Source organism: Bradysia coprophila, unplaced genomic scaffold (genome assembly GCF_014529535.1).
Source record: "Bradysia coprophila strain Holo2 unplaced genomic scaffold, BU_Bcop_v1 contig_350, whole genome shotgun sequence".
NCBI classification, from domain to species: Eukaryota; Metazoa; Arthropoda; class Insecta; order Diptera; family Sciaridae; genus Bradysia; species Bradysia coprophila.
Window position 1 is genome coordinate 6,974,533 of NW_023503608.1, and position 15,612 is coordinate 6,990,144.

The 15,612-nt window shown below is 34.9% G+C and overlaps 1 protein-coding gene across 1 annotated transcript; it reads left to right on the top strand.

Moving 5' to 3' along the window:
- The first annotated feature begins 1,225 nt into the window (after nt 1–1,225).
- Nucleotides 1,226–14,801, top strand: LOC119081105. The gene is made up of 9 exons (XM_037189845.1): nt 1,226–1,462; nt 7,846–7,898; nt 8,356–9,674; nt 9,973–10,087; nt 10,472–11,095; nt 12,920–13,485; nt 13,549–13,585; nt 13,646–13,692; nt 13,754–14,801. Exons 1-9 carry the CDS (start codon nt 1,445–1,447, stop codon nt 14,491–14,493), a joined length of 3,519 nt encoding a protein of 1,172 aa, XP_037045740.1. The 5' UTR covers nt 1,226–1,444; the 3' UTR covers nt 14,494–14,801.
- The last annotated feature ends 811 nt before the right edge of the window (nt 14,802–15,612 follow it).

Consider the following 15,612-nt stretch of genomic DNA (forward strand, 5'->3'; position numbering starts at 1 on the left):
AACTACTGTTCTCGCCATAGGCCCGTTCAAGAATGTACACATTTAACTGGACAAAAATTGCCTGGAAGGTGCGTTATTTACGCATTATAACGTCAGTAGGATGTAGGATTTATTACCCGCGATATTGGAGGCAAATATCAAAATCAAAGTTTTGGATTTTCAATGCGAATTTATTGAGACTGAAATGTCAGTAAAATTCAAGTTGTTTAGGCTGCCAAGACCCTGCAAAATCATTCAGAGCGAGCATATTTCTATGAACCATATTGCCGTACGTAAAATGCCAAGAGTTAATTCACTTGTGACATGAAAGAATTAATAAACAGAAAATTACGATGCGTCGATTTTGACCTTATACAATACATGAATCAATTACTCCTAAAACCTACCGAACTACTTCTGCCCTTACATCATTAACACTATACTGACTGTGACCGTCACCCAGTTTTTGGAATGATCTGCACCTGCAGGAAGTCTGAGTGTTAAATTTCGATTCTCTAGATTCGTACGGGTCTTTCGACTTCGTAGTCATTAGCTTTGAAATTGATTATTCAGCGCAAATTAGATCTTGGTTAAAATTTAACCACCAAAAATATTGCAAAAAGTTCCGTTATTTAACAAACGAAAAAAAAATTATTTAAAGAAAAAACGTAGCACGTTACATCTTCATTATCTTCGCAAGCACATCGTAATATTTCTCAATTTCTCCCCAAGCACGTACAGCAATGAAAAATTTATGAAGCCGTCCATGCGAACAAACTGTATGATTAGATTATCACACCGGCCGATCGCAAGTGATCATAAAATATGAACCACACTGGTAAACTGGTGGGTAAATGATCGATTCTACTATACATACACACTCGTACACATATTAAATTAGCTATCGTTTGCATAATTTTCTGCTGTTAAGAATTTTTTATTGTTTAACTTTTCGGCAACATTCAGGTAACAACTTTTTATGCAAAAATATATGAGATTCGGCTGGTTTTTCACGTATACCATTGTCATTATGTCCATCTATTTGACACAAACACATTTTCAAATGTTCTAAGTTCTACTTCAACAATTGAGCATTCATCTGATTCATCTTCCAAACGAAAATAAGTTGGAGAAACGTATAGTGAGTGGATTTGTTCGCGCTCTTGGTTCGAAGTAAAAAGTTTTACCGTTGATCGAATATCTCTCCCCACCCGTTGAGGATATCCAGTAGTTTTTAAAACCAGATCGTTGTACATGCTAACTTACAGTTTAATTCATTTTGTTGACAAGCGATCACTGTTAGATTCTTTCTAAATGGTTCAACGAGATATTTGTCGTACCGAGTTTTAAGTTTTTATAAATTTATTAATTTTTGGTGATTAAAGAGTGTTGATAAAATATAGTTGTTGGACCAAGGACGTCTTCATATTTATCGAGTTTTTTTGGGATAATAAAAGGATAAAAAATGAAGTGGCTAATTGTGGTAAGTTTTATTGAATTATTAGATTTATGATTTTCATTAAAAATTCAAATTTTGGATTTCAAACAAAAAAAAAAAAATTAGACCAACAAACGGTCTTATTAAATGAAAAATTTAGGTGCATGAATTTAGTACCCATATCGTAAAAATGAATAAATCAATGAACTCAGGTTAAATAATAATAATACCTGCCTCTCACGAGTACACGAGTGTAGCAAAAAAATGCAACGCATAATTGCGGTCACACTTTTGTGATGAATGTGACTATAAGCATATGTGTATTATACAGTACAGTACAGTACCATATTTTATAGTTGAATGGTCTTGAACATGAACATGCACTGAAATGCCGGCATTTTCGACCGATTACTTTTTAATTGTAATATCCGCATAATAAGCTTTAATTCTGAATTCATTAACTTGAAATTTAAATTTTATTTTTTTGTTTACATTCATTGTTTTGGTTTACTTTCCCGAAAATATGGGTTAAATGAAAAGCAATTAAGACTTGTAAGACGATATGTTATTTTTAGTTCAAGTGATTTTTATCAATGGAATGATTGAGTGCTGAAGGAGAATGCTGTTGAAGAAAGAGCTGTTTTTTTTTTAAATGAATGAAGAAATGCTTTTTTCTTTCTAATAATTTTATGACGGATGACTGATCTTTAAATGGAAACATTTTTCGATGTTTGTTTATTAGTTGACCCAGACTGTTTTTTGTTAATTGAACTGAATTCACTAAACGAAAAAAGTGAGTGTGTTCGAACAAAGAATAAAATCCGTTGTTCATACCTAGGGCCCATACAAATTTTGGTTCATACAATTTTTTTTATTATTTTTTTCTGAAAAACTTTCTAAGAAAGTTCTTTTTGAATCTTCTTATTACACCCAGTCTTATTATTGGAAAGATTACCTGATAGGAATTTAAATCTTGATTTAAGTACATTTCATTTCAATGGAATTATTTTAAAGATTTGAACATTTAATCAATTAATTTAAGAAATTATGTGACGATCCAGAAGAAATAGGGCAAACATCAAAATGCGATTCGGGTTGAAAAAATCTAACTGAGAAATTCAAATTAGATCAGCTCAACGCTGCTCACTGCTATACATAAAACGGAAAACCTCTAAACGCTTTCAAAGTATTTATTAACAAGCCTATCGCCATATAATCATTATATAGTACATTACTATATGAGGATAGTTATAAACTAACCGTAACCGTATATATTATCAGAAAAGGAATTTGATATCTCGTATCCAGATTAGTAAAAGAATCCAAGGGGCTTTTGCACTTTTAATCATCGTGATATGAGGTATTTCAAGTGCATTCTACTTTACGAGCGAGGGAAAGGCTTTTCCCTAGTTAGGAAAAAGGCACATTCTCTCCCTGGTAAAGTAATAAATATTATGCATCTATTTCCAAATGTTTATTTTGACAAGTTGGTGATTTTGATTCTAAGCCGAGGGCGCGGATCATAAAGCCAACTCATCAAAATAAACATTTGGACATAGGTACATATAACTTTTTATGTGACGATGCAAAGATAGACCCAAACTTCCTCTCCGAGCTGATACATAATGATAGTCACATATAGACATATGAAATCTATTACTTCTTTTATTTTATCTACGTCGGAATTGTCTGTTACAAAGTCAACTATACTTCATTTGCTTTTAACATGTTTTTACTATGGGACAAGTCACTCCTCATCTCATCGCTTATTTTTACGATATTTGTCGATAACAGATACAATTTGTCCGTTTCTAATTGTTATCTCTATAGCATTTCTGATACAAGCAAAGGTGTAATAAAGGCCCGGATATTCCCCTGCAAAACAAATCACAGTGAGGTGTACTCGAATTTTTATCTGTTTTTTCATGTACCAACAAGGCCCCTATCTATTTTGTTTAATGTCTTTAAGAAACAGCATTTCAACATTCATAGAAAATAGAAAGGTATCCCTAAAAATGGTAAAGAAACTTCTATAGCAGAAAGTATGAATTTATGAAAAGTAGATTAAAGATTATTATTCACACCGGATAGCCTTTCACATTGACATTGAAACACATAATTTCCAGACTTTGGTAAATGTTTTATGAGTACAGAATCGACTTTGCCAATACGTTCCTTTTTGTTGGATTGTAAATGTGCAACATCAAATTGCAAAACACAATTATGGCCTAGATATTGACTGAAACGGGTTTTAATTCGTAAAGTGTAAGTTGACTGACTCAAATATTCCCTCGATTAAAAATTGACTCACGCGCTTAATAAGTAAACGTTGTTTGACGTATTGGATTCATTTGATGGCTCATTATAGTAATGATTGTCCAACGTTAATTGGTAACGAGTCTCTAATAGACGGAAGCTTTGGTAATCATGAGAAATATCGAAAGAAAACTCTTTTTACACGGTGCAGTCTAATTATTATCATTTCAAAAGCAAGTTTATTCTTAGAAATTATCGATTTAATCAAATCGTAACCGATAACCAGAACAAGAAATTAATATCAATTAAAGGGATCACCTCGATACTGTAATTAGCCTACACATAACGACATCACAAAACGTTGATCGATGCAAATAGTTAGTTCGATGCAAATGTGACACTTAAATAATGAAGCTGTTCTAATGAAACATTATATTCTGCGCTATCACGTTATGTGTGCCTCAATTTAATACATCATTCTGCCGATTGTTTGCGGTCAAGCAAATATCCATACCAAGCGTGGAATCTCGTGGAATCTTTGCGTACCTACTTTATTGCATAAATGTTGTTCTGTGCGGCGATTATTTCAGGTTTAATCGGATTTTTTGAACATAAATCTTTATTCACATCCGTCTTGCAGAGTAACCAACAACAAAAAAAAATGAGACACACACGACATAATTTAACACTTTAGCTCACCTGTTTAATATGAAAATGTCTTAATTTTCGATAATAAAGCCATTAGCTGAATTATTCAACAATTTAAAGTATTAAAAATTCTGATCATGCCACTTAAGCCTGTTATCGATGAACGACACATTTATTGTATAGTTTACAGATGACAAACATAGCAATTACGTTAAAATGATTGAGTATATATATATACGACGCGTATGAAAGGATAGCTTTGTGTAAAATGTATTTTTATAATTCACTTTTGAGGAACAACACAGAAACGGTCAGTCAAGGAACTCTCTAACCCATATGTTTCATGCAAACAAAGGATACATTTTCACAGACTCGAGTCATTTGTACAAACATACGAAGAAACGAATCCGTTCGTACATACATAGCGATTAGACTATCAAATATCATATCAAACTAAAGCAATTCTATTGAACGCTAGACCGACGAGTTATTTTTAATGATTAATTCTCATACCATACCTTAAAACGTATACTTTTTGCATAACTGCCATTCTTAACCATCAACCCCTGCACGCTCCACAGTCAACATCTTCAGTAACATTGTATAAGTCTGAGAAGAAAAATAAAATTCTATAATTATGTTGTCTAACTGTTGACATGAGTTTAATTGAATTCAGTGCCGGGATGTGCTATACATAAGTCAAGAGGAAATTTGTTGAAGGTGAATGTGGTTGTTCAACTTAACCTGTCACATACGGCTAATCGTTTGTTATCGATAACGACAACAAAAATAATGACAAGCTCTACATAAAAAAAAAATTGAAGTACAAGATTTGAAATCTATCGATTAAAAATACTTTATCTACGAAAGTAATTGAAAGTAATTGAAATGAAAGTAATTGATAATAATACTGGTCTCTAAAATAACAATAGATCGAAGTGCCTCCATTGTTTTTATAAACTTTTTAATGTTTTTGAGCTAAATCGTTGCATTCTGATGGTATTTTTTAAGATTAAGAAGAAGAAGAAAATGTCGGGAATTTTAAGGAATTATAAGGATTCCCTTAGATAAGCATAAATCCATTGATATCAAGCAATGATCATCGTTATTGTGAAGATTGAGCATTCGGCTTTGTAATTAACCAATACTTAATTAACATTTAACGAGTTTTTGCGTTTTATTTTAATATTTTAATTAGATCGAGAGTTGTGAAAGGTATGCGTGATTTATGGAATAAAATCGATGGTTGACGGTATTTGAAAGTCATACCAAAAAACACGGTCCTCACGTAATTAAAGGTAAAATCACTATCAGCTTTTTCGTCCACAAATCACGGTCAATTACCTTACATTCACTGTATAGAATTTGTAGCAAAATTGTAAATTAAAAACGTATAGTTGCTGAAAATATCCCTGTTATAATATAATTGTTGCTATAAGGCTTCGAGATGGGTGGACAGGTAGTCGAACTGTTAATTTACTAGAAACATATTTATAAGTGTCTGAGGTTAAGAATAAGTTAGCTTGATGTGGTACAGTTGAAAAGTTAGATCCGACACTGGTTGCGTAAATGTAAACAATATTCTCGTAAAGGGTTTTCTAGAATCAAGATGTAAAACATAATACTGCTGAAGTTTATCGCATCATGCAAAAATGCCTAGGATTTTTTATTACATCAATTAAATATCTATAGAGAAGTTATAATTAGTTATCATAAAAACATTCGCTGCTAGTTCATTGAACCATAGATCTTTAACGAGTTTGCATGCCTTTAAGTACCCATATATGTATTCAAATAACAAAACGTTTTTTTTTCTTTCGGTTTTTATTTTTGTATAAATTCTTCTCTTGTGGACATTATTATAGTCAAAGAATTAAATGGTGAAAAAAGATGTCGTTTTTGATGCAAAGATCATTACCTCACTCACGTAATATTTATTTGATTTTTTTTTTTGAATTTGGAGCTTAGAACATGATGTGAGGATAATAGACAGTTTGTGGAATTTGTCAATGGTATTCTTCAATTGCTTTGAATTTATTTATTTTTTTCATTTCGAGTAATTTACATTTCTCATTTTGCCATCTTGTAACATTGTTATATGCATATGGTCTGAGTCATTCGTTTAGGCTATGTTTGTCACTTAATCAGTTAAATCATAATTTATTCTTCCTGGCCAAACAGTGGTTGAGTTTAACGCGAGCTTACTCATTTGAATATTATCAAATCACAATCTGAACGTGACGTTGGGATTTTTTTATTCGTAATTTAATTACACCAGTTTGGTCGATTGCTTAACCTTGAATATTTAAACGAACAGGTGAATATACATTCGAAATAGGTACTTCTGTATTAGGACCCTAATGATCGAAAATAGTCAAATTTGAGTTACTGTGTTTCATTTTTGGAAGATTTTAATTTAGATCTGGCTAAATTGTGTAAATTTTACGCGAAAATAATCTTCAGAAACAGCTTATCATCAGCAACTATTACAAAAGCTCTTGGTTAAATTATCTGAGATAGTAAAAGAATTGTTACAACAAAGGAAGCAAAGGATTTTGAGTTAAACCAACGCACTTCAAGCATGAGTGATCATAGTGGTCAGATGCAGAAAGTACTCTATTTTACTTGAAAATGTTTTTACAGTGTTTTACGTTTGTATGATACACTGTCCAGTTTTAGTATTCTATTTAGAGTACAACTCATGCTTGAAAGGCATTGGTTAAAGACGAGGTGATACATTAAGCAAAAGAATTAAACGTTTTATTGACTTCTATTCATTGCTTTACCAACAACAAAAATGTGTGAATATTTAGAGCTTGTTAGGCCCCACCTAACGTTAATGTATGAGTCAATAGATGACCCCATTTTAGGGAATCACCTTCCCGATAATTCCAAAAATTCCTGAATCCTGTTTTTTCTTAAATCTTTTAAAATACCATCCGAATGTATCAATTTTTGTATCAAAACAACTAAATAACATGAAAACAACGGAGGCAATATTGTTATTTAAGAGAAACAGATAAAACGTGGCGGCAAAATTAGTGAATTTTCAGGAATTTAATTCACCAAAAATAGGCCCTGCAATAGTCAAGATGAACATTCCTATTTCAATGTCGATTCTTAGTATGTAAAGATTTCTTCAATTGCAAATGTCTTATCTATCAAACCATTGAACACTTACCAATGGTACCACAGAAAAATCCAAGTTTGTTTTCTTAACTTTCAAGCAGTGGGTCGTCCTACCTGCGGTTCGGGGCACAGAAATGTTTCCTGTTTTTATAGTCTAGACATAAAGCAAAATGTAACAAAATGAAACCAATTAAAAATTAAATCAAACATCAGTGGACTTACAAGGAATTCTTCCACAGTCGCCTGACTTCTAATGAGTTGTTACCATCTATTTTTGGTATTAATTAGTAACATACGTGATATGCCCATTTTGAACTGCTAATAGACATATCAGACATAAAATGATGAGTGTGTGTTCTAGGAATAATTTTTATCACAAAAATTTTTCTTTTCAGATCATTGCAACGCTACACCTTAGTGGAATGGCATGGAGTAAACCTGGCGTAGAGTAAGTTTTTCTTTGGTGATGTGTTACCATTCTGTGCAGCTACATTAAAGATGTTTAGCTGAGTTAATTTTTTAGAATTCAATTCTTAAATTGCTTTAAGGAATTTAATTCGGAAAAATTAATGTCATCATTTAAGTGTTCACCTATGCATCTATATCTGTTGTAAATGTTTAGCTTCTGTAACTCTTCATCTTTACTAATTTATCATTATTATTATGACAATCATGTGTTTATTGGGGTTTATTTCACCTAACGTTTATGCATTTTCATCTATCTTCATTTCTTTAAAAAAAAAACTCTGTGCTCATAAGTATCTCGTGCAATATAAACGGTTCAAAATTTAGTAAAAAATCAGATCGGATAGTTGCTGCGAAATGTTATTATAGGTAGGTCGAATATGATCCCAATAAACATATATTGGTGCCAGCACACCTAAAACCGTCAATTTATATTTCAGAATTGAAGAGCAACGGCTGCTTAGAATACCACAAAGTTATCCTAGACACCAGGCAACCGAAACGAATTCCAACACTCAAAAAATATTGAGTGAAATCGAACGAATTAACATTGAGTTCGGGTATCTAAAAAAAGAACCGCAAGTTTCACCTCGTATCGACTTGGAATCGTATTTCTATCCTCGCCCGGCATATCATCCAATCCATCAACGGTACAATAATGGTATGGTTCTGCCGCCAACAATACGGCAATTGAGCATGGACGATGAATCGTCACAATTTAATCCATTCAACACTCAAACGTTCTATTACCCGACGCCATATCTGCAGGTGCCATACGCTGAATCAGCACAACCTTTTCAGCGTGTCGACAAAAGTCAAAAATTCGGTCCTTCTTCGGCAGAAATGACAGCCGGGAATGTGGAAAATGAGTTTCTTGATTATGCGCCACAGTATGATCCAAATAGAATGCAAGGAAAGCTGGTCAGGGATTTCATCCAAGAAAAAGCTCTGGTTCAAGCAGTTAAGAAAATTGTTAGCGAAATTAAAGACAACAATAAATCGCAGCAGCTGGACACAGCTGTGATAATCAATAAAATTGAAGAAGAGAGTAGAACCAGCCACAAGCAGCATCACCACCATAGAGGTCACACTTCGACGCAAAGTCATGTGACCAAGAAACATAAAACAAAACCCGATGATGGAGAGGATTCTATTGTAATTTATGCACAACCTGTGAAGGAAAATTTAGTCACAGTAACACCTCAATTGGTAGCTACAACACCTCGATTAGTTACTACATCCTCCCAATCAACAACGATTCAAGGAAAATTTTTCACTCGACCAAAACCAAAGCCCCAGACAAACAGCACAGCAGATTTACTGTATAAAACAACTGAAAGTCCTCCACCTATAGTTAGCAACATCGAACCGTCTGCAGAAAAGGAAGAATCACCCTTGGGGAAAGGCCCATTCAGCAGTTTCCTGAACAATCAAAAAGAGCAGGTGCTTGAAGCCTTACGTGAGGGTGGCATCATAATTCAAAGACTACGGGTAAAGGAAGGAGGAATCGCAATTGCAGGACCAGGCGGAGTTGCTACTGCGGGAAGTGGCGGTACAGCCATTGTGGGCCCTGGAGGGATCGCATTGACACATCCGCGAAGTTTAGCTATTGCTGGTCCAGGTGCTAAAGTTATAGCAGTTCCAGAACATGTTGATTTGGCACGATTGGCTTTACGATCCAATGCAAGACAATTACCTATTGAAGGCGAGGTGGTCGCGACTGGTCCTATTATTTATTACAATCCACCAACGACACCGTGATAGAAGTCGTGGTGATCAGTTCACTAATTTTATCTATATTTTTGCCACAAGTACCTTAAGTTCATTGGCTATAAAAGCGTTCGTCATTATTATCAGAGGATGCGATGAGTTGATTTTTTCCGATATTAAATATCGAACACTAAATCCTGACAACACTAATTCAAGCGTTTGCTGACCATAACCAGTGTTCTAAGCCATAGTTAATCAAACAGCTCAATTCTCTCTCACTCCGAGAACTCTCACACTCACGATCAATTTTAGATTTGAAGTTACAAATCTTCCATGTCATACTACAGTAATCGGTAGTAGTAGTTCACCTACTTCTGACGCCTCATCTTCGAACTATTCGACCGATTCGTCAAAAAATACCAATTGGACCGAGATGTCTCCCTTTTTCGAAGTTACAGAAGAGTAAAGAGTCTGTTAAGTAATGCTCGTCCCGCTCATGGTCCCGCTTAAACAAGAAAATTCCTAAGTACTTTTACCCCCGTCATCTAAAATCAAATTGAAACTGTTGTGTTTAGCCATCCTCCGATAATATACCTTGTCATAACCTTTTTTTAGTCAATTTCGTTTTTTGTTTGTAAATATTTTAGTTCTTAAGAATCTTTGTTGTGCTCTTTAAATTATCGTAAATAAAAAAAAATTTAAACAAAAAAAACCTCCACGTTTAGCAGTTTAATTTTGCACGTTGTTGATTTCTCGATAGATTAACAGAATGTGACTAACATTTTCCGTAATTCAACAAATCAAAATCGCATAATAAAAGTAAACTTTTTAAAATCCACACAATAGACGGCGGCCATCAGGACCTTGGTTAATGTATCAAAGACATGGCATGCCAAGAACATACTACAGCTCATCGCAATTTTCCCCATCATCAAACCAATTACCACACCATTTACCAACGGTAAATCAATCTCGAGATCAATCCTTGTACAAAATGAGTGTAGAATTGACGACGAAGCGACCAACGAATTCACCGCTACCGTCAAACAAACCCGAAAAAGTGCAATCATTGCCGTCACAAATTGCCACAAATTTTCGATTATTTCACGCCATTCAAGTATCCAAAGATAAATTTCACATCAGACAAGTGTATCCTGTCGTATCACAGCCTTTGGCTGACGTTTCAAAACGAGACGGTTTCGCCACAGCTACATCTGTAACATCAGCAGACAATCCAGTATCCATACCGGCATTATCCGAATCGACTGTCGGAGGAGCTACGTTGATACTGGAACCGTCGTCAAAGGCAGTTGTAGGTAACGGAGGAATAGCAATTTCATCACCAGTCTCACGTGCAATTTTACGTAAAAATATGGGAACTCGTGTTCTCTATCGTCCTGAATCGGTGGCTATTGCTGGAGTCGGCGGAACCGCTCATGCCCAGTCTGATTTGATTTTAGATTATGTGGAGTAAAAGTAGGTCGACACTACCGGATCAAAAAAAAAAAGAACATGTTCTTGGATCTCTACTGGTTGCCATAAAATGATGCATTTATTATAATTTTAATTTTGATTTTTGCAATAAAATACTTCCCGCTGTACTGTACAAATTGCTTTTAGTTTTAATGCTGTAAATAAAAAAGCTTGTAAATTAATGTGACGGAAAGACTTGGGAGGCAGTTGAGACGCTGCCAATGAAGCAACCTTCGAGATAGGCTTATAAATCAGTGGTTAAGATAAACCCAGGTATTAATTTTTCTTTATTTTATTTAGAGCACAGCATATACCATAGTTCTTGACATAGTCTTAATCAATTTTCTGGATGCGAAGACATAATTTATGTCACATAAATTTAAATACATCATCACGGCAGAGTAAACTAAACCAGTCAGGATCGGTTTATTTGACAGCCCGAATTATCTAGCAGCCTTACATTTTCCAAATAAAATAAATTAATTTATGTCAGTGTTCATTTGACTTCATTTTCATACAGCGTATAGGTTCTAAAAGAAGTTCTTTTCACTTTTCAAAAATTAACCGCTACTGCCCTGGTTTATTTTACTATGCCGTGATATCATATTTTCTTTCGGTCACGTCGACTTTATTTTGGCTGATGGGTGCGAGCAGATCCGCTATAGGTACCGACTTTTTTGTATATATTTTCAAAAGTCCTCCAATGCTCACAAATATGTAATCGTAGCAGAAGTTTGCCAAAAAACAATCAATACTCTACACAGAAATTCCACAATCTTAAAATATTGAATCAGATCACAAGCGGCTAAGTCGTTTTGAGAAACTGTACTACTTCGTTAGACTTATTTAATGATGTGAATGAACAAAGCAGAGATTGGTAAACCTCTTTACCACCTTTAGAACTATAGAAATAGTATGTCACCTATAAAAGGATACCAAAAGTAAATGGAACATGTTATTTGCAACTACTCAATGGACTTCAAGCATGAGTGGTACTCTAAATAGGGTACTGAAACTTGACAGTGTGTCACACAACTGTAAAACACTCTGTAAAAATGTTTTCATGTAAAATAGAGTACTTTATGCAGCTGACCACTATGATCACTTCTACTTTCACTTTTGCTTGAAGTCCGTTGAACTACTCCAAAAGGGTGGGAACCACCTAAAGTAGGTGAAAAAATTTGTAAAATATTTTTTGCAGCCTTTGCAACTACTTCAAAGGCTCGCTACTCGCTACATTAGAAATATTTCACAAAGTAAAACCAAAGCACAGTAATGAGTTGATTGATAAATATTCAAAGAAATTATTAAACATTTTGATCAAATGATATCAATCATAGCATCTGCAACCAAGCAGTAGAACAGATTTTCTAAGAGGAGCCTGCGTGTGCAACCCTACCATGTTGTCATTATAAAAGATGAGAGTCGCCGGTGTAGCTCTAGTTGCTCTAGTGCTATGTTTCCATACCACTTATGATGATAATGAAGGTTTATTGTGGGTGCGTAGAAAAACACAGGTATAATCGACTCATAGATATTGTGTGCAAGACATAGGCATATTATACCATGCATCGGCAATGTACCATGTACGGAACAAGAAGTGTGGTAGGCAGAAATTGAAATGAGCTTATTTTAAAACTATTCGTTCACTTGCTTTGACTTTTATATATTAGCGTTAGGCTTTATTTTCATAGTGCTTCGCGCGTGAAGTTATATGTTCTTGAAAAAACAATATTATTTTGACTCATCCTACGCTAAAATAAAAATTCCGACCAACGTAACTTTACAAATAACAATGATATTTGTGGTTTTACTTTTTAGACTGCGACTCGAGCACCGTTCCGATCCGGAAGAGCTAGTCACGAATCTTCCATTTTATGGTGGCGCGAAAGGGCAAGTACTTCAAATAAGACGTAACCCCGACGGAACCATTACTACTGAAATTGTTAAACAAGACAAAGTGGAAATCGAAAAAGAAGTATCCGAGGACATGAACTCCTTTCAAGAAAATTTGGCAAGCATTCAGAAGGCCGCCTCTGAATTGGTTAATTTGCAACAAGCGATAAAAAGTTCCGGGAAATTGACCGAAGGCGACCGGAGTAAATATGCCGAGAACTTGGAAAAACTCGGAATATCTGCGCAGAATCTAGCGCACATACAACAAAACGGTGATGATGATGATTTTAGATTGTTGTTCCAAGGACCATTGTTCCATAGACAACAGAGCAATCTTAACTTAGGAAAGACTGAAGATGCTAACGATGACGAGGAGGATGTTGGAGAACAAGTAGAAGACGGAACCGTGGAAGAAGAAACACCTGATACAGATTCCATTCAAATCAGTACACCAGATGATGACGCATCAATTGCCGAAGCAAAACCAGTTGGTAAGTCAAAACCGAGATTTTTCAACAATCAGACAATTTATTGCATTCCATTTTTCATTTAAGGGTTGGCAATTGCTGGTGAAGGTGGAGTTGCTTCAAGGTAATTGTTAATTCAAATTGTTAAAAAGTTAAAAGTTAATTAAACTGTTAATTCTTCTAGTAAACCAATTGCAACAGCAGTCGTTGGGCCAGGTGGTTTGGCTATAGGTGAGATATTATGTCGATTCTTGACCCCTTTATTTATTAATCGATATTTAATATCTAATAGCGCGACCAATCGCTACTGCAATAGCTGGAATAACACCGAGTGAAGTTCAGGGGCTAGGTATACCGTTGGGAAGTCATAAGACAGGAACGAGATTTCACTCCGTCAATATTCCCACTGCTCACCGATACGGCTTAACGTCAGTTTCGAATGGAATTGGATTACTTGTTGGGCCGAGCTTCTCACACGAGTCTCGTGTTCCGGAAAAAGACATCTCGGCAGATGATTCACACAAAGAGGACAACAAGGCTGAACCCAATAATAAGAAAGACGAAAAGCCAATCGAATCAGAAACGGCAACAAACAATGAATCAAAGACTCAATCAAACAAACAACCCATGCAGAAACCTGTTATAGGACCAAATCTTAACGGAATCAACCAATTTCAAATGAGTCAACGATATCCCAATCCACAAAACTTCCTACAGCAAAACCCATTTAATATGGGACCAGCACATCACTTTCAAGCTGGACAGAGGTTTGCCCAGGGATCAAACGGACAGCAACCGCAACCTAATCAGCATCCTCACTCACCAGATGCTATTCTTCCCGGCCAATATCCGTTTATACCGCCAGTTACTCCATTCCGTTTCAATTGGGATAGCGCGCCAATTGAACCGACACAATCCTACGAACCTATTCCGTTCATGGACAACAGGGCCTTCAACCCAGCACCCGTGTATCCTTTCGTGCCACCAGTGAATCCGTATCAATTTTATCAGCATTTTAACCGGCAGTATTAGAGTTTAGTGAATGAACGCGGGCAATTAGCTTTTATTACTATTAAGGTCACAGGACCATCTACTCTGAAGGAAAGCAGATGGACTTTTTATTGCTACGGTGCAGTAAAATGGCGTATCTGCTATTGGTGGATTTGACATTTTGAATTTATTATTTTCTTTGTCGTAGAAAGAATTATACCTAATTTGAGATGTCGAATTCAGAGTAGAAATCATTACCTTATTTATTACATTTAAAATTAAGTTTTTTTTATTTCGTAGAAAATACCATTGCCCTAATTTGCCAAGTATAAATAAAGAAAATTTAAATTTATTCGTTTTGTTATTTACTGTCGTCTGAATCGAAATAATACGTCAAATCCACAATTGACTGATTTTGCTATTGATAATCCTCGAAAAAACCTAAAAACCTACACAAAGAACAATCTTTGTCAATCAAAAATTCTTTTCAAATGCTTTAAAATAAAAAGAAATTAAGAATAAGAAGAAAATCATCAAACTCAATGAAATACCTAAAAATGGGATGTAAACCCTTGAAAGTTAAAGAATATCCTGAAAACTTGATATAAAAATTCCTCTGACATCTCAAGAAAATCCACCCTAAAAATCACCTGCTGTTATTAAGATAACTTATACGTTCCACACAACGATCTTTTTCCGGAAACAGACATAAGCTCTGATTGGTATTTACTTGTGTCCATAAGATGTTACCAATAGAGAAGTAAAAGATTTTATGTGTCAATGCAGAGATAAACCCGAATTCCATCTCCGATTCGATGCATAATGAACATTTTACCACTCAGAGACACATAAAAACAACAGAGAGCCACTGACAACGACTTAAGCCACCTCTGAACCATTATACCGAGTCCTCTTTAGGGTGATTGGGTTAATTTTGTATGAACTTGAACTGAATTTAACGGTTAAATTTGAACCTGTTCCAAGCCTTTGTGTCATGACATTTTATCACCTTGACTTCTTCAATAAAAGTTTCTCTTTGACACCAGCTTTGGCAGCTTTGCAGATAGCGATCATTTATATAATGCTAAAAATGTCTAATCTGCACATAGAAAACCCTGGCCTCTGAAGCCCTCGGCTTAGGATCACAATTTCCTACTTGTC